The sequence below is a fragment of the Pagrus major genome, chromosome 6, assembly GCF_040436345.1.
Source record: "Pagrus major chromosome 6, Pma_NU_1.0".
Classification (NCBI taxonomy): Eukaryota; Metazoa; Chordata; class Actinopteri; order Spariformes; family Sparidae; genus Pagrus; species Pagrus major.
In genome coordinates this window covers 39,796,656-39,824,529 of record NC_133220.1, presented here as the reverse complement: position 1 = coordinate 39,824,529, position 27,874 = coordinate 39,796,656, and the positions used below count along the sequence as shown (strand labels likewise).

The following is a 27,874-nucleotide window of genomic DNA, read 5'->3' as shown; positions in this document are numbered from 1 at the left end:
AAGTACAAGTAAAAGTAAATGCAGCAGGTAATCTGCAAAGTAACTAAAGGTATCAAATAAATGTAGTGGAGTGGAAATACTGGAGTAGACTAATTCAAAACTGTACTTACGTAGGCCCACAGTACTTGAGTAAATGTACTTAGTTACATTCCATCACTGCTTTTGATACTTCAGTACATTTAATATCAGATACTTTCAGACTTTTACTCGAGTACTGTTCATGTGTGTGACTTTCACTTGTACCAAAGTAACATTTTAACACTTCTACTCGAGTACAGTTACTTTTGTACCCTGCAGTCCTCCAGCAGGACGTGTGTCTGCGCCTGTTATCGATCAGCTGATCAGAGGCCTCGCGCTGTTGGGAAATCACGGATCGATGTCGCAACAGAGAAGAAGAGGAGGAGGAGCCCGGACCGGAATACACCGCGCACACTTCCTACTCACACACACACATGATAAACACACACACCCGCACACACACACACATGATAACACACACACACACACACACACACACACACACACACACACACACACACACACACACACTCAGCTGCTCTAACTTCGGATCAGACCAGGAAGTCTCTGCGCAGCCTCACTTCACTTCTCCGCTGTTTCTGTTTCTTCCGCCGCTAATTGAAAAACTTCCGCGGCTTTAATTAGTGACTGAGCACGTGACTGTGGCCCGCGCGGCTCATCAATCACCGTTAGACCCGAACAGCCGCCGCCGCCCAGCTGGACCTCCCGCAGCTGCGGGACCGGCCGGAGATTTACAGCCGAGATCGAGCCCTGACACCCGGCCGTTCATCACCAGAGCTGCGGTGCTAACCGGAGTGACACACACACACACACACACACACACACACACACACACACACACACACACACACACACACACACACACACACACACACACACACACACGCCAAAGTCCAGCTCTGGATCCGCCCCGCCCCCACACCGCTCAGCTCCGCCCGCCCGCCGGGACGTTCAGCTGTACAGCCCGGACCGGTTCATCCCGACCGGACACTCACCGAGCAGAACCTCGCGACCTGCTGTCAATGTAAGTCAGCCTCCTGCGGGGCTTTATTTTCTCATTTTGTGGTTTTCTTTATGGAGTCTGGTGCCCTGTGCTGCTGCGGGTGCACTCATGTTGACTGTCCGGTGACTGGAGGCGGTTCTGGGGTTCGTCTCACCGACAGTCGCTGTGAGCACCCGCCTCACACCAGGACCGTCAGTGTCCACCGTGTTATCCGAGGATAGACTCGTGTCTGCTGCTCGCTCGCACTGAGAATCCTGCGTGCGGAATTTCATTTAGAAATCTCTCAATTTAATTTTTTGTCGGTTGTCCCTTCTAGTAAATACGAGTTGAAAGCACAGCTACACATGTTCATGATTCAGACGGGTGTGTTCTGCATTTCGGCACACAAACAACACAACAATCACCCTGCGTAATACAACTTTCTTTTTTTCCCTTATCCCAAATAAACGAGGGTCAGATACGCACAGAGACCTTTAAAGACGTTCATGAACGTTAACATCTGTCACAGCTGGTTCATAATTTATGAGCCGAATTTACCACAAAACTCCCAGGATTTGTAAAATGTGTTGTAATTTGTAAAAAGTTTGGTACAATATTTTCAGATGATGAAGAAATTTTAAAACGAACCGTTTTTCAAATTAAGATTCTCTCCACTTAATGGAGGTCAGTGTTCTCTCCATCGATCCCGTCTGATAATCAGATTATCGTCAATCAGATGAGTTTGGGGAGTTTGCAGAGATCAGCAGAAACACAGCTGAACACTGCAGTCCACCTGCCTCTTCATCTTCTTCATCATCATCATCATCATCATCATCATCATCATCTTCATCATCAGCATCAGCAGCAGCAGCAGCAGTTAATGAAGGAAAACAGGAGCCGACAGAATAATCCAAGTTTCACTTTTAATCATCAGATTTTTAATTAAAAAATAGAAATTAAAATGATGACTGGCACAAAATGTTAATCATCATCATTTTTTTTTTTAAGATCCTTTCTAGTCTCACAATGAGGAAATTCTCTTTATCACTCACATTACACACACACACACAGTGTATAGAGGAGATGAGTGAAGGGGCTGCCACGTGCACGGCGCCCATCGAGCAGTGTTAGGGGGTCGGTGCATTCTCCATTACTAGTCCACATCACACTTTTTCTGGTCCAAGTGGGACTTGAACCTGCCACCTTTGAGTCCCCAAGCCAAGTCCCTATGGGCGAGCTATTGCCGCCCCATCATCATTAAATATTTATTATAAATGAACACAGGAAACATCGTCTGTCACAGTTATAAATATCTGCTCCGCCCACACGGGAGAACAGATCTCCATAGATCAGACATCACATTTAAACAGAGGACTTCATCCCCAGTGTCACCAGGCTGTCCGTCCGTCTGTCCGTCCTGCAGCTGACGATGAACAGCTGTCCGTCTGTCCTGCAGCTGTTCGTCCGTTTGTCCTGCAGCTGTTCGTCCGTCTGTCCTGCAGCTGACGATGAACAGCTGTCCGTCCGTCTGTCCTGCAGCTGACGATGAACAGCTGTCTGTCTGTCCTGCAGCTGTTCGTCCGTCTGTCCTGCAGCTGACGATGAACAGCTGTCTGTCTGTCCTGCAGCTGACGATGAACAGCTGTCCGTCTGTCCTGCAGCTGACAATGAACAGCTGTCCGTCCGTCCGTCCTGCAGCTGACGATGAACAGCTGTCCGTCTGTCCTGCAGCTGTTTGTCCGTTTGTCCTGCAGCTGTTCGTCCGTCTGTCCTGCAGCTGACGATGAACAGCTGTCCGTCCGTCTGTCCTGCAGCTGACGATGAACAGCTGTCTGTCCGTCTGTCCTGCAGCTGTTCGTCCGTTTGTCCTGCAGCTGTTCGTCCGTCTGTCCTGCAGCTGACGATGAACAGCTGTCTGTCTGTCTTGCAGCTGTTCGTCCGTCTGTCCTGCAGCTGATGAGGAACAGCTGTCCGTCTGTCCTGCAGCTGACGATGAACAGCTGTCTGTCCGTCTGTCCTGCAGCTGACGATGAACAGCTGTCTGTCTGTCCTGCAGCTGTTCGTCCGTCTGTCCTGCAGCTGACGATGAACAGCTGTCTGTCCGTCTGTCCTGCAGCTGACGATGAACAGCTGTCTGTCTGTCCTGCAGCTGACGATGAACAGCTGTCTGTCCGTCTGTCCTGCAGCTGACGATGAACAGCTGTCTGTCCGTCTGTCCTGCAGCTGACGATGAACAGCTGTCTGTCCGTCTGTCCTGCAGCTGACGATGAACAGCTGTCTGTCCGTCTGTCCTGCAGCTGACGATGAACAGCTGTCTGTCTGGCTTCATGTCTGTCGACTGTCAGTTTGTTGGTTTGTCTTCAGATGTCTTCAGATGTCTTTGTTTGTCCAACAGCAGTGTGAATCTGAACGGTTCTTCATTAACGGTCAGACGATGACTGAAACAACTGTTGGATTATCAGATCAGTTATTTCATGTTTGTTTTCTTTTAATCAGCTGACTGCTGCAAACCAACATTTTCTTTTACTCTGAATTTCCTCTTTTTTTTATTTCAGAGTCAAAGTTCTTTGTTTTATATTTTATATTTTAACTTCCTCCAGTGGAGCGATGACTGAAACTACCCAGAATCCTCTGGGGCAAGGGGGGTGATTGTTATCTGTACCTGACGCATATTACACGCTTATATAAACACACACACACACATACGTGTGTGTGTGTGTGTGTGTGTGTGTGTGTGTGATGGATGGTGTTGTGGAGCAGCTCTGGTTCTGTATGTCCCTCCAGGGATCCACTCTCTCTGCCTGATCATCCTGCATGACTCTTTATCTCTCCGTCTGTCCTCCTCCTCCTCTTCCTCCTCCTCCTCCTCCTCCTCCTCCTCTTCCTCCTCCTCCTCTCCTTCCTCCTCCTCCTCCTCTATGTAAATATGTTGATCTGAGGTTTCAGTTGTGTTTCTGGAGTCTGAAGTGTTTTCATGTTGTGGTTTGATAAACACGATGTTTCCAGCGTTACAGAGCTGCAGTCTGTCATCTTAAACCAGAAATCAGATAGTGATTTAACACTTCCTGTCCCCTCGTCTCAAAGTCTGTGAGTGTGTTGATGTGTTTTCAGTTAAATGTGTGAAATAAGGTGTGTGACAGGCTGAACACATACAATCATCATTACATGTCTTCTGTGTGTAAAAAACGGTTAGCGGTTGCTAACAAGTGTCTAAATGAGACTACAGAGGTCGTCGGGGACATTAAACGTCCTCACAGCGAACACGGAGACTCATCTGCTCACTAGTCCGTCTTTACAGGCCACTTTAGTTAGTTAGTTAGTTAGTTAGTTAGTTAGTTAGTTAGTTATTCCATCCAGGTCTCTGTATGCCTGCTTCTCTGTAGTTTGACCACAAGTGTGCAGTTTATTATTTATGGTTGGTTGGTCGGTTGGTTGGTTGGTCGGTTGGTCGGTTTGTCAGCAGGATTACATAAAAACTACTGAACTGATTTTCACCAAACTCTGATGGCATTAACTTTTGGTGCTGATCCAGATAACGGAACAGATCCAGGAATGTTTTCTCTGCCATTTAATGTGTGAAGTGGAAAATCTAAGACATAATTCTGTTGGATTTGATATGAAGTGCTTGTTTTGTTGAGTTAATTTCAACATTAATAAAGTAAAAGGTCCCCTGCACACTGTCCACATGTCTTGGTCTCTTCTTACAAGACAACCTGATGAAGGTCTACGTACTGAAACTTTGTTGTCATTAAACTTGAAGTGGACCTTCACACCTGTCGATCTTCAGGTGTGTAAAACCTGTTCTGTGAACATTAATGAACTCTGATGAGATGAAGCAGGAGGGACAGAGAGGTGAGGGTCATTATCATCCATCTCATCTCCCATAACGAGCTGATGAGTCTGACCTCTGCTGAGAGAGAGAGAGAGAGAGAGAGAGAGAGAGAGCTGACTCAGCATCATTTCAGCAGAAATACTCATCAAACACATCATAGCTGGAAAACTCACCACGTTCACACCTGCTAACATCTGGATGTCTTTAATGTGATCGTGTACGAGGTGGATTCACTGCTGTCCTCCTCTTTGTTGGTTGTTTTGTTGGTCGACTCTGCAGCAGATGATCAGTTAAATGCATGTTTCTGGGTTTCATTTGAACAACAACACAGTGTGTGTAATGTACATACAATGATGAAAAGATACATATATCTGTTGAAGAGTATAAATCAGGTCGGCTGGTCTTCGTATTATTATTATTATTATTATTATTATTATTATTATTATTATTATTATTATAAGCAGTAGTTTTATTTTTCATTTATTGTTACCACTTCCTGTTTTGCAGTTTGTTTTTACTATAAAATAATACTCTCTCTCTCTCTCTCTGCAGGGCGATCGTCGTCCCCACCCTCCTCTTCCTCTTCCTCTTCGTCATCATGGTGAGGATGACTCCGGCTGTCAGTCAGTCCACCGAGCCGCCAGGTAGGTTCCTGATTGAAGCTCGTTTGACACGAATTACTGACACCAGATCAGCCCAGTTACACAGCTGACTGACACATTCAGAAGTTCCATTTGAAAAACATGGTTTTTAGTGAGACCCGTACTGGAAGTCTTGGTCCTGAAGGTTTTCTGGTTTGTTTTAATGTAAAGCTGAACAGATACCCACACAGCAGCAGCAGCACGGAGGATTTCTCTCTCAGGTGAAGGAAATTAAAAACATGAAATATGATCCTCATGATTTTTTCCCGGCCTCCACATTGTGACTGCTGAAGGTAAAAAATCTTTCCCGTTCTTGTGCTGCGACTCTGCAAAGACGAGGTTAATTAAAAGGCGAGGCGTTCGCCCCGCGGGACGAGGAATGGATGGTTCCAGAGAGGAGGCTCATTTGTAACGCTGTCCGAGGGTGAGGGGGTGGTGGGGGGGGGGGAGGGGGGAGGACGGTGGGAGGTCGGTGTGGAGGAGGATGGATGGAGGGAAGGTGAGGAGAGGAGGGGGAGATGAAGTCTGAATGAATCCTTTGGGGAAACAAACTGCTGTGATGCACACTGCACACATCAAAGTGTTTAATGTGCCGGAGAGGCAGTGAGATTTAAAGCTGCAGTACCGCCAGTGACCACCAGGACAAACAAAGCTGACTCAACACTGAGGCTCTGGGACCATTCAGGTGGTTCCCCCAACAGGAAGTGATTCTACAGAATCACTCTGGCTGGCTGGTTGGCTGGTTGGCTGGTTGGCTGGCTGGTTGGCTGGTTGGCTGGTTGGCTGGCTGGTTGGCTGGTTGGCTGGCTGGCTGGCTGGTTGGTTGGCTGGTTGGCTGGCTGGTTGGCTGGCTGGCTGGTTGGCTGGTTGGCTGGCTGGCTGGTTGGCTGGCTGGTTGGCTGGCTGGCTGGCTGGTTGGCTGGTTGGTTGGCTGGCTGGCTGGTTGGCTGGTTGGTTGGTTGGCTGGCTGGCTGGTTGGTTGGCTGGTTGTTTGGCTGGCTGGCTGGCTGGCTGGTTGGTTGGCTGTTTGGCTGGTTTGTCAGCAGGATTACATAAAAACTACTGAACTGATTTTCACCAAACTCAGATGGGGCCTGAGACTCGGCCCAGAACCGGCCTCATTAACATTTGGTGCTGATCCAGATGAAGGAACGGATCCAGGAATGTCTTCTCTTTCTTTGACATTGTGAGAATGGACATTTTTCCACATTTTCATGAATGTCTCAGAAAATAACTTCTGGATCTTGATGAAAGAAATCAGGTGGCCGGTACTGTTGAAGGAGCTCAGTCCATTACTAAGCTACTGAGGCATTTATCGCGGAGTAACTTGGTTGACGCGCCACTCGCTATTGTTCGTTTGTTGTGTTGAATAAGAGTCCAGATGAGAGTCCCTTGATTGAATAATTGTGAATAGTTTTATTCCAATTCCAAAGTATATAACAAATTCTCCTTAGCGCCATAGCGGTCAAAAACCATATGCCCTTCCGGGTCAAAACACCTGCCAACAATAGTGACGTTGCTTCCTATATACACCTGTGCCCCTAAGTGACAGCACAGCGACACCACACCCACACAGTGTGAACTACAAAGACACCCATACAACATATTTGGCTCCTATACACCGGCCCCTAATTGTTAATGGCAAATAGACATAACAATTCAAATATAACAAAAAACAAAACAAAAAACAAAACAGAAAATGAGCCAAATGTTATGACAATCCAATTTACAATTCAGCATAGACACATTTATATTTCATGTACCAAACAGAGTTTTGTCACAGGCCTTTCAATAATGTTGGTCTTTGTCTGCAACCTCACAGAACGCACAAGTCCTTGTTTGTCTGGAAAAACCTCCAGAACCTTGCCAAGTGGCCAGGAACCACGTGGAGCTGAAGAATCCATTATAACCACAATATCTCCAGCTGTCAAACTTCTTTTCTTCTTGTTCCACTTTTGCCTCTCTTGGAGCAAGGGCAGGTACTCCTGTATCCATCTCTTCCAGAAAAGATCTGAGAGGTACTGTACTTGTCTCCAGCGCCTTTTCACATACAGGTCATGAGGTTCGAACACTCCAGGTGGCAATGCTGGTTTACCCTTTAAGAGAAGTATGTGGTTCGGCGTGAGAGGTTCCAGGTCGTTGACATCGTCTGAAAGCTTGGTGATTGGACGATCATTCAAAATGGCCTCCACTTCACAGAACACTGTATGAAGTCCATCATCATCCAGCTTCTGCTGATGTAGAACAGAACTGAGAACTCTTCTTACCAGGCGGATCATCCTTTCCCATACACCACCATGGTGTGAGCCTGCTGGTGGATTGAAACTCCAATGGATTCCAACCTGTGAGAGAACTCCTCGAATCCTGTCCTGATTCAAAGCAGTTAGAGCCTGCTTCAGTTCTCTGTCTGCCCCAACGAAGTTAGTGCCATTGTCTGACGTGAGGTGTGCCACCTGTCCTCTTCTGCTGATAAAACGCCGCAGAGCATTGATACATGCATCTGTGTCCAGTGAATTAGCCACTTCAAGGTGTACGGCCCTGCTTGCCATGCAAGTGAATATCACTCCGTACCGCTTGCAGGTTGACCTTCCTCTCCTAACTTCAACTGGTCCAAAGTAATCTACTCCTGTGTTGGTAAAAGGTGGTAGATCAGGAAGGATTCTCATCTTCGGCAGATCCGCCATTTTTTGTTCCACGGCTCTTCCATTGTAACGTCTACAAAAGATGCATTCCCCAATGATCTTCCTGACAGCTGAGTTGGCCTTTGTGATCCAAAACTTCTTCCTAACCTTTGACAATGTGTGAGTCCGTCCACTATGGCCCAGACTCTGATGTACATGCCTAAGAATGAGCATAGAGACGTGTTGATCTTTGGAGAGAATGAGTGGATGCTTAGCTTCCTCCGGCATGGCTCCTCTACTCAATCTCCCTCCGACTCTCAAGTGTCCATTCTCCAAAACTGGATCCAGTCTGTATATGGGACTCCTTCGGCTCACTGCCCTTCTCCCAGATGATAAAGCAGAAATCTCCTCACCAAATCTCTTCTGCTGACAGTAACGAATTATGGCCATTTCTGCTGTCAATAATTCATCCAGCATCAGAGTGCCACTTCTGGATTTCGTTGTGACCCGCTGTCCTTTAGCCCGCCTTGAACTGTTCTGACTGCTTTGCTCCTGACAATTAACCACAGAAGCCTCCAACTGCTTCTTCGAGCGACTCTGCGCCAACAACATGGCCTTCACTCTGAGGACCCAGGCAACTGCTCTCTTGAGCCTCCTCCAATCAGAAAAGTACGTAATGAGCTGGTCAGTAGGACTAGAGATGTCACCCACACTGATGGTATTCACTGCTACCTCTTTCCTGACCTCTTGGTCATCAGAGTCCATTGAGACGTCCATCACAGTTTTAGGCCAGTCTTCCTCCTGCTTCCAAAGAAATGCAGGACTTTTGAGCCACCTGCTGTTGTTCAGAAAGTCAGTGACCTTCATTCCCCTCGATGCATCATCCGCTGGATTGTCCTTGGAACTGACATGCCTCCATTGTGAGGGTTCAGATGTTTCCCTGATGGTCGAGATTCTGTTGGCCACGAACGTATGAAAGCGTCTGTCCTCGTTGTTAAGATATTTCAACACTGAAGTACTGTCTGTCCAAAAGACTGAATCTTCCACCTGGATGTCCAACTCTGCCTTCAGCAACGAGTCCACTCTGGCAGCAAGAACAGCTGCTGTCAACTCCAGTCGAGGAATAGTTACAGCCTTCAGTGGTGTTACTCTGGCTTTCCCAAGCATAAAAGCCACATGGATGTAATTTTCATGGTTTAACATCCGGATGTATGAGACAGTTCCATACCCACTTTCACTGGCATCTGCAAAATGATGTAGTTGGGCACATTTGATCTCTCCGAACTCCACTGGCTTTACGCACCTTTCCACATTGAATGCAGCCAACTGATCCAAGTCTTCCAACCACCTTTTCCATTGGGGTACGATATCCCTCGGTAGCTCATCATCCCATCCACAGCCTCTTCTACAGAGTTCTTGCTGCATAATCTTGGCTGACAAGGTGACTGGTCCCAGAAAACCCAACGGGTCATACACTGAGCTGACAACGGACAGCATGCCACGTCTGGTTAGAGCCTGTTGTTTCACCTCCATCTTGAACCTGAAAGAGTCGGTCTCAACACACCATTGTAAACCCAGAGCTCTTTCCACTGGAAGCTTATCCCGGTCCAGATCCAACTCTGTTAGGTCCTTGGCTCTTTGATCCTCTTTGATGGCTTGTAATACCACGCGACTATTGCTGATCCATTTTTCCAAAATGAAACCACCCCTTTTACATAGAGCACAAAGATCTTTTATCATTTGAATGGCCTCTTTTTCAGTGGCTGAACTCTTCAAACAGTCATCCACATAAAAATTCTGCTTGACAGACTGAATCACCTCATTCAAAAACTCAGACTGGTTGTCATCAGCAGTTTTCCTCAGTGCATAGCTTGCGCAACTAGGAGACGATACAGCGCCAAACAGGTGTACTGTCATCCGATGTTCCATGAGGTCCTGAGTGATGTCCCCATTTGGCCACCAAAGAAAGCGAAGGAAATCTCTGTCTTCCTCAGCGACTTTGACTTGATGAAACATAGCCTGAATATCGCCCATAAATGACACTGGTTCCCTCCTGAAACGAAGAAGAACTCCCAGCAAAGAGCTGGTAAGGTTAGGACCCTGCAGCAGTTCGCTATTCAAGGATGCACCTTGAAATGTGACTCCACAGTCAAACACCACACGGAGGGATCCTTTCCGTGGATGGTGGACACCATGGTGAGGGATGTACCACACCTTCCCCTTTTCACGATGCAGCTGTTGCTGAGGCACTTGCTCTGCATAGTTCTTACTAATGAGTGTGTTCATGTACCCAGCATACTCCTGGTGAAAGTGTAAATTCTTCAGGAATCTTTTCTTCAAACCCTGGATCCTTTGCTTAGCCACTGCAAAATTATTAGGCAAACAGATCTCCTTGTTCTTATACGGCAATCTCAAACAATATCTTCCCTCCTGAAGTACTGCTGAGTGCTCCATAATTTCCAGGAACTTGAGGTCTTCTCTGGACATTTCTTTCTCCTTTGCAGTCTTCTCATTAAACTCGTGGTTGTACTGCTTAATCAGCATTTCTTCGAGTTTACCAATAGAGATCCTGTTCACCACAGCCAAGGGCAGATCCGCTTCTGAAGCACCACTGTTTCCACTCAGTGGACCATTAACAACCCATCCCAGTACCGTCTTGACAGCATACGGGCCACTCCCGCAACTGTTAATGACCTCCCACGGTTCTAATATTTTAGGAGCGTTGGTTCCTATCAACATGTCAACATTTGCATTTATGTTCGGGATGTTCACCTTTGACAAATATGGCCAGTTTGCCAGTTCTTCAGGTGTCACCATATCATCAACAGTGACCGGCATTTTCATCTGGGTGAGAACTTCAGGAAGAACATGAAAGTTATTGCTGTCCAGATCAGATACCTCCAAACCAGTGAGAGAGTAAGCTGGAACAACTCTTTTTTGCCCCATTGTGCCCAACACAAAGTTGATTTTTTTTCCTGTGACATTCAACTTCTGCATTAGGTGCTCTGAACAGAATGTGGCTGAACTTCCTGGGTCCAAAAACGCATAAGTTTGAATGATGTGATTTCCTTTTGCGCTTTTAACCTTTACAGGAAGGATGGATAGCACACAGCGGTCCTTACCGGCCCCTGTATGTCCACATGTTTTGAGTGAAGTTGACTGTTTAGATGTTTCCAATGGTTCCAGGGCTGGTTGCCTTTTGATATGAAGCACAGTGGGATGAGTTTGACCACAAACCTTGCATGTCAGGCGCCTCTCACACTCACGGCTCATGTGTCCCACACATAAACATGCAAAACAAATCCCCTTTCCTCTCAGAAACTGAAGTTTTTCCTTATGCTTCTTTTCCATGAACTGCTTGCACTCCTCTAACGAGTGGCTACGAGCACAGCAAAGGCATCCAGCCTTTTCAGCCTTCCTTGGATCTGACATTGACTCTTTGCATTCCTCGGGCACTTCCATAGATGTTACTGTGGTGGCCATGACATTTCCTTTTATGTTATTTTTGGGTTGTGGCTTAAACCCAGCACCAGTCCTTATCCCAGCAACACCAAATGGCTCCTGTATTTCACCAAACAGAGGATCAGACAGAATACTGACACGACGCTCAATAAACACGACCAGATCAACAAAGCGAGCTGGTTGACTAGTTGTCTCCATTTTATCATGAGCTATTGTTCTCCATTGCTCCCTCATTTTGAATGGCAACCTGGATAAAATGGCTCTCATGTTTACGGCCATGTCCAGTTCCTGCATATACTGGAACTCCTCCATTACGTTGCAGCATCCCCTCAGAAACAAGGCATAGGATTGGAGTGCTTTCACGTCCTCAGATTTTATTGTCTGCCAGGCCAGAGCTTTTCCCATATAAGCCCTTGCAATTGTGTACTGATTTCCAAAATGTTTCTGGAGAAGATTCTTTGCCACTGCATAGCCCCGCTCAGGAGCCATATGCTGGCAGCTACGCACCAGTTCACGGGGCTGTCCTCTAGTAAATTGTTCCAAATAGTACAAACAATCTGCCATTCCTGCCTTTTCCTCCACTCCTTGCTCAAATGCTCTGATGAATGTCCTGTATTGTAGAGGGTCCCCTTCAAATGTGGGAATATCTCGTGGTGGAAGTGTCATCAGATGTTGTTGCTGCACCAGAGATGCTGTGATTTCATTTTGCCTGTGCATGATGGTAAGTACTTGTTGATGGTTTGCAGGTTGAGCAGTTGTTGAGTGATGTTGAACATGTTGTGTCAAATCATTTTGCTGTGTTGGTTTCCACACTTCAGGCTGGTACTCCTTTGCTCTAGGATTTAACACACTGACAGACTCCTTTTTCCTTTTTTCCTTTTCCAAATAGGAATTCATGCCGTTATTGGTTCCTTGAGATGAACTTTTCCCATCCGACGCCTGTAATACTGCCAGCCTAGCAGTAGATGCGGCTATTTCGGTTTCCAAGTCAAGCTGCTCTTTTTTCCTCCTCAGCTGCTGTTCCTGTTCCTCCAAAGCATGTCTTTCCTTTAAAGCTGCAGCACGAGCAACAAGTGCAGCCTTTTCTGCCTCTGCCTTTATGGCTGCAGAAGATGTGGTACTTGACCTGCAACTGTTATGGCTCTTGTGACTTGAGCGTTTGCTTACATTGGACACACTGTCATTAGGATTAATATCATCCATAACATTACCTTTTTCATTTGCATTATTTTCATCACATGAAATCCACTTTTTTGTATCAGCAATACAATCATTGATGGACAACATTTTTGCCTTGAACCATATATCATGCTTTTCTTTTTCATCACATGGCAATAAACCCAACAGACAGGTATGCATGTATTTTATCTCATCACAAACTTCAAACAATTCCCCAAGAGCTTTAATTACCTGTGGTTTATCATGCTGCCACATTAAACCTTGTAGTGATTTTCTTATATTGGCTGCTTTGTTAAACTTGGCTTTTCTGCCAGCTTGCAACCTGTCCAGCTCATTCGCAAGCGCCTTTGCAGTGAGCTTAACCACGCGTCTTGGAGTTTGCGCCTCATCACCGCCAGATGCACCGCTGAGCTTTTTAACAGTTTGCTCATTAGTTCCGGTCAAATTAATGTCAGACACCGCGTCATGAGTCTCCATTGTAATAGTCACTTAAGTCACTTAATCCACAGATCGGGCAGAAAACGAACCGACGAAACGCCTATTGCTCCCACCCTTCGGCAACCAATGCATTGGATTTATGTGTGCACACAATTTAAATGGCCATATAGTGTAGCGCTACACATACCTCCGTGCCTTGGGTGCTTTGCAGAGATCTGGCGGTCCGATGATCAGCTGATCCCACAACCCGGCGGTCCTATGGCCCGATGCTCCACAGCCAGCACATTAGCACCGCAGCTCCTGCGTCCTCCTCCAGATGCAGACGTTTTCCTCACCGTGTCACCGCTACTGTCCTCTCCAATCACTCCGATCCAAACCAAAACGTGCCGAAGTGTCCAAAAACAAAGCTCCAACTGATGCGGGAACCCGGCGGTCCTATGGCCCGATGCTCCACAGCCAGCACATTAGCACCGCAGCTCCTGCGTCCTCCTCCAGATGCAGACGTTTTCCTCACCGTGTCACCGCTACTGTCCTCTCCAATCACTCCGATCCGAACCAAAACGTGCCGAAGTGTCCAAAAAACAAAGCTCCAACTGATGCAAGGTTTTTGACTAATGTTGAAGGAGCTCAGTCCATTACTAAGCTACTGAGGCATTTATCGCGGAGTAACTTGGTTGACGCGCCACTCGCTATTGTTCGTTTGTTGTGTTGAATAAGAGTCCAGATGAGAGTCCCTTGATTGAATAATTGTGAATAGTTTTATTCCAATTCCAAAGTATATAACAAATTCTCCTTAGCGCCATAGCGGTCAAAAACCATATGCCCTTCCGGGTCAAAACACCTGCCAACAATAGTGACGTTGCTTCCTATATACACCTGTGCCCCTAAGTGACAGCACAGCGACACCACACCCACACAGTGTGAACTACAAAGACACCCATACAACATATTTGGCTCCTATAGGTACCATTTGATGTGTGACCTCGATCTACTGATCTTAATTATGTTGAAGCAGTGACGGGTCGGTTCTAATTCACAGCGATGAAGGAATATCATTACTGATATTGGATTAGGCTGGATGAATGAAATATCTTTACTTTGGACTGCTGGTCGGACAGAACTTTGGGAATCATGATGGTCATTTTTTTGGCCAAATGATTAATGAAGAAAATAACCAGCAGGTCAGTCGATCTCATCTCACGATAAAGAAAACTACATAAAACCTGTCATCATGTCAATGAGTCACATGTCTGCAGCTTTCATAACGTCCAAAGGGACAAAACAGCACCAGAACCTCAGGCTCAGACCCTGAAGCGTAGAACAGTTTCAGCTCTGCTGGTTCTCCTGAACACTGAACGCTGGATTAATGGAGGCTCTCTACACCTCGTGTGTGTGTGCGTGTGTGTGTGTGTGTGTAATTGACCTGTCAGGTTTTCTCAGCTCCAGTATTAGTCTTTCTATTAAAACCTTCTTCAACATCCATCCTCCTCCTCCTCCCTCACTATCCATCCATCCATATACACTAATACCTCCAACACACACACACACGCACGCACGCACGCGCGCGCGCACACACACACACACACACACACACACACACACACACAGTATCCGTCCAGCTGTGACAGGCTGCTGTTGGTCTGATTGTCCTGCAGTCTGAGCTGCTCGTACATAAACACTGTCACAAACGTTCAGATCTGAGACGCAGTCAAAGATAAAATGTGTTTAAATTCTTTATGTAAATCTCAGTTTCAGTTTTGTTACATTCAGTTTGTACATCCTGATGATAAACGGAGATTTTTACTGTAATCAATACATAAATCTAAAATATTAACTCGAGTGGCTCTCAGTAGAGCGCATACCTCCACCGAGCCCCAACAGACCCTTTAATTCAATCAAGACTAATCAAATATCAAATAAAACATATTTAAATGTGTTGGATCTGGATGATCCGTTGGATCAGAACACACCCGACCAGGCTGATGGGAGCTTGTTGTTGAAGAGCATCAGATGGTTTGTTGCGTTCAGGTCCGTCTGTAACAAACACATTAGTCATCACTGTTATTATCACGTATTGAACCGTCATCGTCTTCATCCTCCCTCTAATTAACTCGTCCATTATAAATGGGGAGCTCTCTGATTTGATTGGCTGAAGACTGAGTCAGAGCTGGAACCATTAGTCAATTAAATCTATTGGCAGATTGTTGGTTTTGATGATTAATGGCTGTTTCTGTCGTCGTACAGTGAAGAAGACCATGTGAGAACTTAGCTTCTCTGTTTAATGTGGTCGTCGGTCGGTTGGCCACTGTCGCTGTGTGGTTATAAATACCGACTGCATCAGGATGGAAACATCGATGGGTTCTGCCAGTTTGACTTTATTCAACAAAAACTGAAACGCAGCGTTGATGTGTGCAACTTTACTGTGAGTTTAAAATGAAAAGGAAAGAAAAGTATGAAGCAGCAGATCGTTGGAAGAGTCCCAGTGAGACCTGTCCACAGTCCAGACTACAGTCAGCAAAACACGTGAAATAATCCAGAGGATCCAGCTGATCACACGGTCAGATCGTTGAGCATGAAGAGTTTATCAGCTGTGAGTCAAACAACAGCTGATGTGGCAGAAATTCATCTGGAGTCTAAAGAAAAAGTTCAGGATTAAAATCGGACTTCATTCAGCTCAAAGTGCTGGAGATGTTTGGTTCCTCCTCGACTGTCTGATTTGATTTCATCCTGACGAAGCTGCTGTGATTCACCGGCGTGCTGACTGGTGTGTGATGAATGTCATCGTGTTGTGACTTTGTTCACAGGCAGATGTTTCACTGTTGTCTTTGTCTGTCTGGGACCCAGTGAGCCTGTTTGACTGGGTTCAGGACAGTCACAGGTTACAGCTCGTCATGGTTTCTGGTTTGTTGCAGACTAGATGATGTCATGTTGTTCTCTGTGTTCGGACAAAATACTGATCTGAGTTTCTTGACTCCACACATACGTGATCATTTTGAATGTTTTTATGTGAAAGTCTCTGAGGTGAACTGGGGACAGGGTGTCCAGGACTGACTGACGGGTCTGTGAGGTCCTCTGATCAGTTTGTTGGTGTTGGATTAAAACTAAAGTTGTGGCTCCTGAACTGTGAAACTTTCTCCGTTTGGACCTCAGATCTGTGGATATGTGATCTGAAAATAATGTGCAGATAAACTGAGATGAAGCCGTGAGATTCACGCTCAGTAAACATCATCAGCACAAATGTTAAATCAGTCGTTTCCCAGCTGGACAAAAATAAATCTGAGTGCTGAGATATGTTCAGCCTGACGGTCCGGGTCAGGCCCTGCTGACATGTTTCACTGTGTTTGAACCAGATGTGTCTCGTGTCTCAGATGAAGTCGGTCCTCTGCAGACGTGATGAGCTCCAGTGTTTCAGTGGAGCAGCTGCCCTCTGTGCTTTAATCCTTCAATGAGATGAAGTGTAATAACGTTGTTCCTTTAACGAGGCCAGTTAACGACCTCGTCCACTAAGCTCTGTTTGATCCTCACATAAAAACTCTGGATGAGAGTCTGGACCAGGTCCAGGTCCAGGTCCAGAGAGAGAGATGTCCCTGTAGCTCACTCTGTCATCATATATCAGGAACTTATACAAGAACTTCATAACAACAGAAACGAGTTTCTGCTCAGTCGACCTTTTTCTTCTTCTCACGACGATTCATCAGAGACTTAATGGATGTGAGCTAAAGTGAGTGGCTCGCTAATGTGGCTAACGGTTAGCTATGACACCGACGTGACTGATTATTGATTATTTGGGATGGCCTTTTGTGCAAATATTTGGATAAATTGTTTGTTTATTCATTTTCCATCAGTAATTGAATGGAGAAGATGCACCAGCGTCTGAGATAATGATGAGCAAATGTTTGTTTTATCTTTGTTGAACAACTTTCGAATGTTGCATTACATCGTTTCATAGAAATATATAATTGAAATATATATTGAAATATTTCCTTTATGCTTGAAACAAACTGAAAGAAAGAAACAATAACACAAGAGAATATAGTAAAAGAAACTGATACAGAAGCTTTGACATCAAAATAAAAATATACTAAATACCTTTTTATCTCCACGAGACAGAATTTTATTATTTATATTTATATATTATTATTTGAGAGGTCTTAAATCAATCTTGTCCGTTGTTATCTTAGAAAAATAAGGAAATAAAATCATAAACTTACTCAAGAAATTTGCGCTTCCACTGCAGTTCTGTGTGTTTTGTCCATGTGGTGTTGCCGTACCTCGCTGTCCAAGATGGCGGGTACTGACAGACAGACGTGCAGTCAGCGAGATGATGAAGCGTGACTGCTGTTACTTGTTCATGTGATTGGACGCTCTGCTGTCGAGCTGACCTTTGACCCCTCCCCTCCTCAGAGCCCAGTTGTTATGACTGGGGGGAGTCCAGTAACGGGACGGTCTGGGTCGTGGAGGGGGAGTCCGGTTGGCTCTCCTGTCCTCTTTTCTCTCATCCCTCCGTCTACAACTACACCTCCACCCAGAGCGCCGGGCACAACCTCGTCTGGTACCGCCTCACCGAGGGCCAGGACCTGGAGCAGCCAATCACGTACAGGTACGACCACCTGTTCAACATTTACTAATGAAGAAGTATTTACACTGAAATCCAGATTTCATACCTGGATTATCTGAGTCCTCTGTGTTTCCTCTCAGCCTCTGAGTAACTGAGCGATGGAGCTGGTCTAACGCGCTCCCTCCTCAGGATGGATGTGTTGTGGAGGCGAGCAGCTGATTAGCGTCGCTACATCAGACTCAGACTGTTCTAATGTCGCTCTAATTGAATGGAGTGTGATTGACGTTCCCTCTTTAATGTGATCCTCTGCAGCTCGCGCTTCACTAAAGACAGAGACAGACTGTGGCTGCAGCCGGCCGCCACCGCCGACACCGGACAGTACATCTGTATGCTACGGTAAGACTCTAACGACTGGACGTGATCCATCCTCAGCTGCTCTGCATCCACTGCTGAGCTGTGCTTCAGTGATGCTTATGGAAATCGGTGCAAGCGCCTCGGTCTTGACCGTCATATGAATAATGACAGTAAAGCTCATTAAAGCTTTATCATGCTCACACTAACAGCCACAGTGTAATATTGCACTAATACAACGATTACAAAATAAAAGAGATCATTAAAATGTGTGCAAGTTGTGTATCACGGTCGTCAGTGACCTCCAAAGTCAACTCAACTGCACCGGGTCTGACTAACAACTGGAAAACAGTCACGTCAATTTTTCACTTTGCGTCACTCGTGTGAGTTTGACCGCAGGATTATAAACATATGTTCAGTCAGATTACTTTACTGTGTTTAGTCCAGCCTCTGAGTGAAGTCGGCACTCAGCAGAGACTCTGAAATATGATGATAATGGGTTCAGGATCACAGTCTGAGAACGGACCCGCAAACAAAGTGCACAAAAATAAGAAATAGAAAATGAGTCTTCAGGAGTGTTTTAAAGAAGATCCTGATGTCGAAGCTGCTCTCACACTCAGACACTCGGACCTGTAGATCCTTCAGATAAAATCAGTTTCGATCCTCCGTCTCCGCCGACACTTAATCAGCTAAAGTGGCCTCGCGAGCGTCTTAAAGACTCTGAGGATCACTGAAATGGAGACTCGTCAGCTGGCGGCGGTCCAGACATGAGTGTGACCCTCAAACAGGATGAGCTGATCTGCTGAGAGGAGGTCACACAGCTTTAATCACTGCGAGACTCTGCAGGACTCTCACTGATGAACAGAAACAACACAGGCAGCATCTTCAGTCAGCCAATCAAAGTGCAGCAAGTTACTGACTGTCCTCTGTCCTCCAATCAGCTGAGACGATCCAGATACATCAGACTGAACTGCACAACCTTAGAGACACCACACACACACACACACACACACACGCACTCACACACACACACACACACTCTCATGGTAGATGGAGATCAGTCTTCAGTCTCTGCAGATGTTAATCTGAGCCTCAGCAGGAAGTGACATCACTGTTCTGTGCTTCAAGTTTATTTAATCAACTGTTTTTATCATCGATTTAATCTGAGGAAGAAAACGAGTCTTGATTCTCTGTCAGCTTGTTGAAGGTGACAGGAAACTGTGGAAACACTGACTCTTAACCTGCCAACACACTGTTTCTATTAGTCACCACAACATCACCAGACTCCCTTAACAAATGTAGTGATTTAAGAGTTGTTGAGTTAAAACAAACTTTATAACGTAGTGAAACTCTGTCTCTGACAGATTCTGAATCATTGTCTCCTTCTTGTAAATTCAGCATTAAATGAAAACAGTAAGTTGTGTGTTTCCTTGTAAAAAGTGTCAGTTTGTGGCAGCATGGCTGCACCAGCCTGTCTGCTTCTGTGTCTAAAGTGCTAAAGTCTGACCTGCCAACATGTAGCAGCTGTTTGAACACACTGTTGGAGTTGAGAGCTGATCACAGGTGACTCAGTTCACATGAATGTAGCTGTGAACTGACTCATCTTTGACTTTCTCTGTATCTGACTGATCTGCTGTGTGATCTAGTTTTACTTTCCTGTGTGGTCTGATGTCACTCTGTGTTTCCTTCGTCTGATAATCTTCTGAGACGACGCTGCTGCTGCTTTCTGTGACATTTTGCAGATTAAAGCTAACGAGGCGTTTGTGGTTTGCTCCGCTCATGTTGTCCTAGATTTTATCTCACAATCTTCCTCTGAACTCCTGCGTCACTCTTTAAGACTCTCGGAGAGCGTTGCTGTTAGAGACATACAATCAGAGAGCTTCAGGTTCGGTTGATGATGTTCTGTCTGTCCTCTGTCTCCGTCCCGCAGCAACAAGACGTCCTGCAGTAGGATCGCCATGCGCCTGAAGGTGCTGCGGCCCGACGAGGTGGCCAGCGGCTCCCACTGCGCTGTCGCTGCGTCCACCAGCCATTTGCTCATCCCTTTTGAGAAGGGGAAGGAGCTGGACTGTCCGGACCTGCAAGACGCCGCCAAGATGGCCGACAGCGAGCCGACTGTCACCTGGAACTTTGTATCACCCGGCACCTCGGTAACTGAATAATGACTGTGTATTTCAGTGTGAGCGGACTGCTTTACACGCTCCTTTTTCAGTGGAGTGTCTTGAGGACAGATCAGTTTGTGTTCAGCTTCGTTTTAGCACAAAGAGCTGAAACTTCCGTTACTGTCAGAAGCTACAACATGCAAATCATTTTAGCTTTTTAAAACCCTCGTCTTGTCCTCTGTCCTCTGTGTCTCAGGTGTGTCAGAAGGATCCGTTCTGGAACTACCGGCGGCTGAAGGGAGTCAAACTGCGCATCGACATCATGATGGATCAATTTCAGGGTTTATATTACTGCACAGTGCACTACCAGAGGAGAGGAAAGACCCTCAGCTTCACCCGGAGCATCAACGTCAGCGCAGTCTGTGAGACAAACACACTGCCACTAAAATACAGGAGAAAACCTCAGCCAACATCTCCTCCTGATGATATAAAGTCAGGCTCAGCCATCGTCTCCTCCTGATGATATAAAGTCAGGCTCAGTCATCATCTCCTCCTGATGATGACTTTATATCATCAGGAGGAGATGATGACTGAGTTTACATTTTGAGTGAACTGTTCCTTAGACGCTGAAGGTAAACACTGCTCTGTTTTATTCTCAGATCCGCCGAATTTACCCAAACAGCCGACCATGATCCACCCGGCCAGAGAGCAGGTCTACACTGTCAAGCAGGGTAAGTAACACCTCACTGCTCTGACTCGTGACGTCAGCCTGTCAGCCCGTCGGCCCGTCGGCCCGTCAGCGAGCCGAGTGAGGTCGCATCTCTCTCAACACTGTGAACGTCAGTTCATGGAAGACAAAGCTCTGCGCTCACTGAGGCTGGATGTCACTGTAGAGTTGACACAGGAGGTGAACAGACGTCGTCCTCGGTATGAATGTCTTCCTGTAGCGTCCTCACGGAGACGGGGACTGCAGTGTGTCCAGATGGGAGCGTCCCTTCGTCTGTTCACGCAGCGTGTTACAGATTCATGGCCTCCGTCTCGTCTCGTCCACCTGCAGCTCCCGTCTCAGGACATAAAGCTGCTCTGGCAGTGATGGAGAGGAGGCTCGTCCTCTGCCAACAACTTCCTTTAAATTGGTTTTTCCTGAGAGCGGCTCACAGGAGGTTCAACATTCGAAAAGTTAATCGTCCGTACAGAATTAGTGGAGGCTGCAGGAGCTCGTCTCATAAAACAGAACCGGCCGTTAACAGCGTGTCCGGACGCCATCAAACCACCCGCCCCATGTACATGTAGTGTTCCTGCAGGATGACATCAGCAGCCTGTGTTCACTGAGACACGTGTGTTTTATGTCCAGACTGCTCCGACATTAATCTCCATTTAAGACTGAAACAATTCCTCTTGACCAAAACGACTACAAGAAGACGCAACATGAACACAAAGCGATGTGAAACACAAACAAACCAACAACAAGGACACAGAATCACCACAGGAGACGCAGGAGAGTCAAACAAAGCTCAGTTCCTTCATCATCTCTTTGCTCATGAGACTAAACATGATGTGGGATCCTGCTCACACCAACACTGACTTCTGTGATATGTTTTCATCTCATCTGCTCAGTGATGTATCACATTGAATCCTAACTGCTGAGGTCTAATGCTGATGTTTTCTTCCTGTCAGACACGGAGGTGCGTCTGGTGTGTCGAGGTCTGTTCCCCTACCTGGAGTCCACACCTGAGATCTGGTGGACGGTCGATGGGAAGAAGCTGGACAAACATCCAGAGCACGACCGATTCTCCGAAACCACCAGGTGCAAAGACGTTTGGGATTTTATTTTAGCTCGTGCTACTTTTACTGAGCAGCTTTAATCCCTGAAACTGAGGCACAACTCAGAAAAGTAGGACTCAGGAAGGGAACATACTGGGAAATACTGTTATTATTATTATTATTATTAATGTGTGTGTGTGTGTGCGTGTGTGTGTGTGTGTGTGTGTGCAGGCTGGTGAAGTGGGACTACGGGGACCAGACGATGGAGAGCGAGCTGCTGATCCAGGTGTTCCGGTCTGAAGACCTGAACAAAGAGTTGAACTGCTCGGTGAGGAACGAGAGAGGCTTCGTCACCCGCAGAGCTCAGCTGGAGGAGGAAGGTGAGAGTCTGACGCTGGTGGAAATATCAGCAGGTCGGACTTCCTGTCTGAGTTTCATACTTTGAGGGAAACTGTCTTCTTGGCCGACTCACTAGAAGATATAAATGAGTTTTGTCTGACTTTGTTACACTTCCTCATGTTGTTTCACATTAAAAGACCAGGAAAGACTGGGTTCAAGATCTTTCTGCTGCTGGAAGGCTTTTATTGTGAAACTTCTACAGGATGTGTAAGAGCCGCATTTAAGGTGATTTGGTTTATTTGTGTTTACAGGATATATTGATTATTTAGGATGAATCATCTATTAAAACCATGTATTGTACCTGTAGCAGTAAGTGTGCGCCCTCCATCCTCAGGTGGTGAGGGCGGGGCTTAACCTTTCAGGTTTGAAGGCTGATGTGAGACGGGGGATCGACCGCAGCCGCAGCATCACCAGATCAATGGAAAAGTCATATTTTGCTTTAAGTTTTTGTGTTTTGACGATAAAGTCTCTTTCATGTGAGAACAACACGGCTCCACATCAGTGCATGGATGAACAGGACAGGAGTTAAAGGAAAGACTACAGGATGCTTAGCTGTTCAGACCTGTTATCATCTGTCCTGACTCACCTGATCACAGGTGCAGGTGTGAATGCCACCAAGACACACTGATGACACATCTGTTACTGATCCAACCATTGAACCAGTAACACAACAGCACCAGACTCCCTTAACAAATGTGGTGATTTTAAGAGTTGTTGAGTTAAAACAAACTTTATAAACTGTGTGAAACTCTGTCTCTGACAGATTCTGAATCATCGTCTCCTTCTTGTAAATTCAGCAAATGTTCTACATGAACTTCTTTCTGTCTTTGTGTAGAAACATGGAGTCTGTTTGTCTCACTGATGTTCTGGTATCGCTTAGATTATGTAACGCACCTCAGACAAGGAACCATAGAGAAGCAGAGGACATTAGGTTGTGACTGTTCCTTTAAATCTACCTGCTCAGGTACTAACCTTCAGCCGTGTTTCAGTGTCGCTGCCGTCGGTGGAGCTGGGCTGTGGGCTCGGTGTGACTCTGGTCCTCATGCTGCTGCTTTTCGTCATTTATCACGTCTTCTGGTTGGAGCTGCTGCTGCTCTATCGCTCCTGGTTCGGCACCGATGAGCGACACACAGGTGTGAAACAAACTGCAGATCATTTTCATGATTATTTGACGTTTTCGAATGTCTTCTTTTGTCCAACCAACAAAACCCCCCAAAAACTCTTCATTTACTGTCAGAAATGACAAAGAAAAGCAGCAAATCTTCACTTTAAAGAGGCTGGAACCAGATGATGTTCAGAAGAGTTGGCAGCAATAGTTGTGATTAACCTGCAGGTTTAAGATTATTTAGCACCTTTTTGTATAATTGAAACTCAGCAGCAGAAACGTCTCACCTCCACCACTTCAGGTTTTACGTCCTGACACTAAATTTCTTCAGTTTAACGATGATGATGTGCTCTGTCTGGCTGCAGTCGGAGCATTTAGATTATTAAACCTTTAATCAGGAGAACAGATTTATTCAATCGACCCCAAAACACCAGCTGAACATCTTCACTGTCTTTACAGAGGTTTTACCTCCGAAGACGAGATCACATCACCTGCACCGCACATCACCTGCACCGCACATCACCTGCACCGCACATCACCTGCACCGCACATCACCTGCACTGCACATCAGCTGCACTGCACATCAGCTGCACCGCACATCACCTGCACCGCACATCACCTGCACCGCACATCACCTGCACCGCACATCACCTGCACCGCACATCACCTGCACTGCACATCAGCTGCACCGCACATCACCTGCACCGCACATCACCTGCACTGCACATCAGCTGCACTGGACGACAGAAACATGTACACTTTATTGTTTGTCCTCTGGGTTAATTATTAGTAGTCAGATGTCAGAGTGTCCATGAACTCACCATCAAGTTTCAACATCTGCTCACAGATTGGCTGAAAACCTTCTGCAGATTTTGATCTAAAACTCAGAGCATTTTTAAAAGTATCAGGAAGGATGTGAAGAGTGGAGGGTTTTACTGAGCGAGTTAAAAGACCAACAGGACGAGCGTCATGGTGACGGAGGCAGATCAGATTACATTAGAGAGGTTTTGATGTTTACGTAAGTCCTGATGTGGTTTTCCATGGAAATTTACTGTGTGTGTGTGTGTGTGTGTGTGTGTGTGTGTGCGCAGACGATAAGGAGTACGATGTGTACATCTCGTATGCGAGGAACAGCGAGGAGGAGCAGTTTGTTCTGTCCACACTGCGCAGCATTCTGGAGAACGAGCTCGGATACTCAGTGTGTATCTTTGACAGAGACAGTCTGCCGGGAGGGAGTGAGTACACACAGTACTGCAGTACAGTACACACAGTACTGCAGTACAGTACACACTGACACTGCAACACACACTCATATTGTAGCACACTAAAGTCTTTGAACTCCACTTGTTACTTCCCTCTGACAGGTCCAGGTACTAATAGTTTTACTCCTTCTGCTAGTACTGTTGCTGCTACCAGTGGTGCTACCTGTGAGGTTACTGCTAGTACTCTTACTACTACTAATACTGCTACAGCTGCTCCTGCTCTGTCTCCTTCTATTACGACTGCTACTACTACAACTTCTACTACCTCTACTTCTACACCAGTACTCCCTTTCCTTTTTTACAGATGAACCAAAGACACAACACACACACTGAAACACACACCATCATCCATCCATCATCCATCCATCATCCATCATCCATCCATCCATCCATCATCCATCCCTTCATTAACCGGCCTCTTTCCCTGCAGCCATCACAGATGAGACTCTGAGTTTCGTGGCTCGTAGCCGGCGCCTCCTGGTGGTCCTTAGCCCGGGCTACGCCTCTCAGGGCTCCCAGGCTCTGCTGGAACTGAAGGCCGGCATTGACGGCATGGCGCTGGGGGGGCACCTGCGGGTGATCCTGATCCAGTACAAGCCGGTCCGGAGGCAGGGCTGGGTCAGGGAGCTGAGGAGGGCCCGGGTGGCTCTGGCGCTGGTCAGGTGGCAGGGCGACAAGTCGAAGGAGCTGACTTCCCGCTTCTGGAAGAGGCTGAGGGTGGAGTTACCTGTGAGGAGGGTTAGCAGCAGCAGCGAGGAGGAGGAGAAGAAGGAGGTGGCTCTGATGAGGCTGAGCAGTCAGAACAGCACGAACTCACAGACGGGACTCATCAGTAACACCGTCAAAGACCCGCAGAAGGTCCTGAACTCTGCAGCGTAGAGACGAGAACCATCCAAAGACATTTCACAGTCAGACTGAGATTTACTACAAAAACATATGTTTTCAGTGTCTTATGATCTCAGTATTTTTTTATAAAACCCTCATTTTTATTTAGCTGGTCTGAAAGTCTACAGAGACGCTAACAGGTATTTGATGATAAATCAAAGTATTGGACGAATGAAAATGTTGACCCAATCGAAGGTCAGTATGGAGTATGGAGGGCTTTAAGGGCCAAAATTAAACATATAAATACAGGAATAATGATATACATTTTGAAAGCTACTATAAAACTAGACATCCTTTGGCATCTGTTGGAACCAGTCCTCTTCAGTATTAGTCCTCCTTATTATCGGCATCATTACCATAAATCACTTCATCTGCACACTATCATCACATGTTGATCACTTTGTACTGTATATTTATTTATGTATTACTCTATAATGTGTCCAGACAACACAGCATTTCATTAACAGTAGGCATCCCTACAGTATTTTCACAACATTGATATCAAGGCATTTGACCAAAGATGTTGTGATATTTGAATTTGTCATCAAGTCCATCATTTATGAAGAGCTTCATATAAAAATAAATTATAATATATTTAAAAGGCAATCCAGGCACTTCAAAAAAGAAAATATTAAGAGCCTTGACAAAGACCTGCTTTTTAAATGATTGCCCTTTTAATGATTAAGCCACACCAATAAAGGCATTTTAATATTTCCTTCCTCGTTTGTGGATATTTCCTGTTTTGGAGTGCCTGGATTGCCTTTTAAATCCCCCTTAACTCTGACACAATTGTTTTGGCTACATTGTGTTAAATAGAGCAGCCAGTCATCTTCTCTTTTTTCTGTATCGTAATATAGCCTAAAAATATCACAATATTATTTTAAGGCCTCATCGCCCTGCATCAGTATTTGTATTATTCTGAAAACAACAGGAAAGACTGAAGGAATTGGGTTATTAGTATCTTCTGATGGAAAGTGTTGTTGATCTGTTGGTGGCGCTGGAAGTGAAGTCTAAACATCTGCGAGGTCGGTGAGAATGAATGAATGTCTGTAACACTGAAATAAAACTGGGTGTTGTCTGCATAGAGGAAGATTTAATATCTCATATGCACCAGTATTTAAAAGCACAACAGCTTTAAAACGTTAGATTAAACATCAACCTCCCGAGGAGAAGTCCACATACTGCAACGTTTCAAAGTAAATATGTTTACACAGAAAAACTTGCCCGAACATTTCTTTAAAATGTTGAATTATTCTGCACGTTCTCTATTTTTGTTATTTTTTTATGTCACTGTTTCCACTTTTACAAATTCTGTGTATTTCATAAAATGTATAAAATATGGACTTCAGGGTCTGTAAAGTGCCTTAAACCTGCTTTCTTTCTAATGTCCAGCAGAGGGCAACTCCACTAATTCTGACTGATTCTGATCTGAAAAAAACAAGATGGCTCAACTCAAAACTAGTCCACAAACCAATTATGATATATATAGATATATATATATATATATATATATATATATATATATATATATATATATACACACACACACATTATAAATGTTTGGTTTACACGCATTTTTCTTTTTTTTTAGAAATATACTATGATATTTGTCTGTAACACTTTAAATGAACAGTATTGTGATGGGAAATATATCTGCACTTTCTTATGCTCTTTGTTTTGTATTTTAGCATTTTAACATATTTGATCTATTTTTTTGAAATAAACACATTTTTCATCTAACAGTAAGTCATCCTCATTATTCATTTCAATGTTTTTCATTTCATGCCTGATCTTTTTCACCCCATCATCCAGTCTGAAAGAAAAAAGTCAACAAAATATTGATGGACTGTTGATCTTTAGATTGTTTTGTTCTCTGCATGTTGATTAAATAACAAACTAGATTTACTGGTGGTGGCCTGAAAGGTAAGAACTCTACACCTGGAGATGTACTGTAAAATAACATGTTCCCGCAGACAACCGGCTGAATCGTGAATGCAGTTGTTCACATACTTGCCGGTATACAACATGTTACACACCTTACACACATCCCTATACTGCCCCCTATCGTTCATGTGCACATTGCATCTTGCGGAGTTGTTAAAAGCATCCGGAGCCGTTTACCAACGGGAGGAGAGCTCAGAGATTACTTTTTAACTTGTAGGATTAAAAAGTGGATTTATCTTCACTCCTGTTTATCAGCCTGACTGCAGCAGTGATCCGGAGGTGACCTCCATTGTCGGGTGTTTCTGTTCTG

At 45.5% G+C, this 27,874-nt stretch overlaps 1 protein-coding gene and 1 long non-coding RNA gene across 3 annotated transcripts; one reads left to right on the top strand and one right to left on the bottom strand.

Moving 5' to 3' along the window:
* Nucleotides 1-565: 565 nt before the first annotated feature.
* On the top strand, nt 566-27,355 carry il1rap (interleukin 1 receptor accessory protein). Its single transcript, XM_073467852.1, has 12 exons — nt 566-1,063; nt 5,406-5,497; nt 17,599-17,794; nt 18,065-18,148; nt 20,034-20,253; nt 20,462-20,627; nt 20,865-20,936; nt 21,883-22,012; nt 22,201-22,349; nt 23,358-23,501; nt 24,565-24,708; nt 25,166-27,355. Coding segments are annotated over exons 1-12 (1,848 nt in total). The 5' UTR covers nt 566-1,061; the 3' UTR covers nt 25,615-27,355.
* Nucleotides 3,929-23,437, bottom strand: LOC140997813 (uncharacterized). 2 transcript variants are annotated; one of them, XR_012179381.1, is made up of 4 exons: nt 23,341-23,437; nt 15,165-15,228; nt 5,027-5,126; nt 3,929-4,931 (listed from the first exon to the last, which is right to left on the bottom strand). It is a non-coding gene; the product is annotated as an uncharacterized lncRNA (long non-coding RNA). The 2 variants fall into 2 exon arrangements; XR_012179382.1 differs by having other exon boundaries at nt 3,929-4,928.
* Nucleotides 27,356-27,874: the final 519 nt, after the last annotated feature.